This window comes from Zootoca vivipara, chromosome 7, assembly GCF_965207765.1.
Source record: "Zootoca vivipara chromosome 7, rZooViv2.hap1.1, whole genome shotgun sequence".
In the NCBI taxonomy this organism is placed as follows: Eukaryota; Metazoa; Chordata; class Lepidosauria; order Squamata; family Lacertidae; genus Zootoca; species Zootoca vivipara.
In genome coordinates this window covers 23,461,871-23,465,197 of record NC_142590.1, presented here as the reverse complement: position 1 = coordinate 23,465,197, position 3,327 = coordinate 23,461,871, and the positions used below count along the sequence as shown (strand labels likewise).

General features: G+C 47.5%; 1 protein-coding gene across 2 annotated transcripts in view; it reads left to right on the top strand.

Moving 5' to 3' along the window:
* Window positions 1-952: 952 nt before the first annotated feature.
* Window positions 953-3,327, top strand: part of BTBD8 (BTB domain containing 8) — a 50,762-nt gene continuing 48,387 nt past the window's right edge. The window contains exon 1 of one of the 2 annotated variants that reach the window (XM_060277456.2): window positions 953-1,328. In XM_060277456.2, the coding sequence (XP_060133439.2) occupies window positions 1,156-1,328 (173 nt within the window). In that variant the 5' untranslated portion in view covers window positions 953-1,155. The remainder of the gene's footprint in view (window positions 1,329-3,327) is intronic. The other variant, XM_088673806.1, reaches the window with a different exon arrangement.

Sequence of the window (3,327 nt, the reverse complement as noted above, 5' to 3'; positions counted from 1 at the left end):
CCCAGCTCTTTATAGTGAGTTTTCTAAATGCATGAAAGAAAACACGATGTATCCATTCACGATTGGTTGGCTGCTTTGTGATATCATTATCCCAATTACTCGGGCAGCATTCCCCATCATCATCGCCTCTTGCTGTGGGACTGTAACCTATCTGCACCATACATTTAAAGCAGTATCATACCAGTGATGCCTTCCCCAAAGAATTATGGGAAGTGTAGTTTGTTAAGGTTGCTATGGGTTGCTAGGAGGCTATTACCACCTTCACAAAACTACAAGTTTTAATGGTTTAATGATCCATACCTTTCCCCAAGGAATTCTGGCCATGGAAGCTCTCTTAAGGAAATTGGGGTCTCCTAAGAACTCTGGACTCTTAACAAAGTTAGGCCTGCCGTATGTCAAAGTCGGAATTGACATGTGGGGGGGGGGATTTCCGAAAGGGCACTTTGTCCTGGATCAATGAAAAATCAAGTTTTTTGGAGGGAAAAGCTCAACCACTTCCAGATCTTCCTAAAATAAAGCTCAACAATTTAGGGGTCTTCCTAAAAAAGCTTTTTATTCCCTTTCAATCCATATGGAGAAATCACACAACTAAGTCCTATTCATGCAACATTTTTAAAAAACTTTATTATTTTTTTACTTTATGAAATATGGCAACCCTAAACAAAGTACTTCACTGCAATCTAGCTAACGGCGTCAGATCAGCGGAATTCAAACACCATCCATCTCTACTTCGCCTCTGACGTGTCCCAGTGACACCCCCGCCAGTTTTACGAGTCCGCGGCTCCGGATCACCGGGATCCTTCTGTAACCAAGCCCCGCCACCCCCTTATTATTTCCCCGCCTTCACCCAGACCAAACCACGTGCGCCCCAGGATGGTAAACAACACGGAGGCGGGGCTCGACGGAGAGCCGCTTCGCGATTGGTCTTCTCCTCCCCGCTGCCCAATGAGGCGAGGGAAAGGGGTGGGCCTCTTCTCGGGCCCCCGCTTCTAAACAGAAGGCGAGAGTTTCGAGACGCTCCCTTCGCCGAACGCCGGTTGCGTCGTGGGAGAGACAAAGCAGAGCGTGAGCGGCCGAGGCGGCGGCGGCGGCGTAGCAGCTCTTAGGGACCGTCGGCTAATTCTGAGCCGGAAGTTGGGTTGCCTGGCCGGCTTCATGGCGCGCTGGGGCGGCGGCGCCTCGTCCAAGGGCCCCGCGAGGGCCGCGGAAAGAGAAGGGAAAGGCGGCTGCGGCGGCGGCGGCGGCGGCGGCGGCGGCGAGAAGGCCTCGTCCGAGAGGCGGAGGCTGAAGGAGGCGGTGGCTGAGCGGCTGAGGCAGGATGTGGAGAGGTAGGGGGAGACCCCAACATGGTCGAGCGCTTTCTTTTAGGAAACCACCCAAGAAATGGTTGAGCTTATTTTAAGGAAACCATCGGAATTATTGAGCTTTTAATAATAATAATAATAATAATAATAATAATAATAATAATAATAATAATAATAATAATAATTAATAATTAATAATAATTTATTTATTCCCCGCCCATCTGGCTGGGTTTCCCCAGCCACTCTGGGCGGCTTCCAACAGAATATTAAAATACAATAATCTGTAGGTTCCTGATTTGCTTTCCTCTTCTCACAAAGTGGAAACAGAAATGCTTATGTGTAGGTGCATGATGCTTATTAAGTTAAGATCCGATTGTGCAAACTAGGCCCATGTCTTCTTGGGGGAAGAGAAACCAAGTCTAGGAACTTAATACAGTTCAGGGATGTTGAAAAAAAATCTTGGCCAGGGAAGTTCTTAAGCAGTTGACAGCTACTGTACTTAAGTTCTTGGTCTGCCTAGTTACTGCAGAAACTTTCTGTGATATATTGAATTTATGACAGGCTAGAGAGCCAGTTCAGCTATAGTATAGCGGCCCTTCATGGAAAGGTGGCTGCATGAGTGTAAGCAGTTTGATGCTAAATGATGCCAATAGACCAGTTAATGCTTTATCTATCAAGATTTCTATTCCATCTGGAGAAATAACCAATGATACCTCACTTGCAGACCAAGGAAAACCCCGAAATTGTGGAGATTCTTTTTTAGGAAGGCCTCCAAATTATTGAGATTTTTTCTTTTAGAAAGATCCCAAATTGTTGAGCTTTCTTTTAGGAAGACTCCAAAGTTGTTGAGCTCTTCTTTACAAAAACACCAACAAAACACTTGATTGACTTGCTTGTGATCAAGGACAAAGGGCCACCTTTTGGAAACACCCCCCCATGTCAATTCTGCCTTTGAAATCCCAGTACTGTCAGGGAAATCCAGATGCGTGGCAGCCCTAGACAAGGAAGTGGGGGGGGGGTCACATGCACTCACCTTCAGGCCAATCCACACGGTGTTCTTAGCATCACTAAACCCCAGTGTGGATCTTCCCATGTTGCTTAGGAGAGGGGCGTGTGGGAAGCAACAGCGCTGGCATTCCCAACATGCACATGACCCCACCCCCTGGTGTGGCACCTGCTAGTTTCGCCGCCCCCACCCCATTTTCTTCTTTAATCCCCCAAGGTGTTTGTAATGCACGAATAGAAACACTGAAGTATAAAAGCGCTGCGATTTCTCCATTATAATATAAAGTAAGCAAATAGAGACTGTTATTAGTGCAATTAACTGAGCTTTTTTTATGGAGACTACCAGGCATAGGTGCCAACTGCCTGGGTGCCCGAGCAGCCACAAAATTCCCCATGAAGGGGTCGGGCACTCACAAATTTCAGTGCCAGGGCCATGCACGCTGCGAGGCACCCACAGCTCTGGGCACACACTCCTCTTACCAGGGTTGCTTATCAATCACAGAATCATACAATTGTAGAGTTGGAAGGTGCCATGAGAGTCATCTAGCCCAACTCCCTACAATGCAAGAATCTTTTGCCCAATGTGGCGTTTCAAACTATGATTCCGAGATTAAGAGCTTCCTGTGCTATCATCTGAGCTATTTGGCCCTCCAGATGTTTTGGACTACAATTCCCATCTTCCCCAACCACTGGTCCTGTTAGCTAGGGATCATGGGAGTTGTAGGCCAAAACATCTGGAGGGCCGCAGTTTGGGGATGCCGGGAATAATTGTTCCTCCCTAGAGACTAATTGCAAGGGGATGCCCTTCTGGGACCTGTTTTTCCACCAGTGCTTTTGGAAAGAACTTTCTGTCAAGGAGGAGGTCGCTATCCTGAGTCCTCCCTCCAAGTTTCTAATAACTTGCATGTAGGGAACGGGTTGTCAGGTTTTATTGGCATCTTCTCTGGCACCAGCTGTCAAATGGCAGCCTAATCTACAGCGTGTTCTCTCCTCCCCTCGGCAGGTTAACTCGAAGATT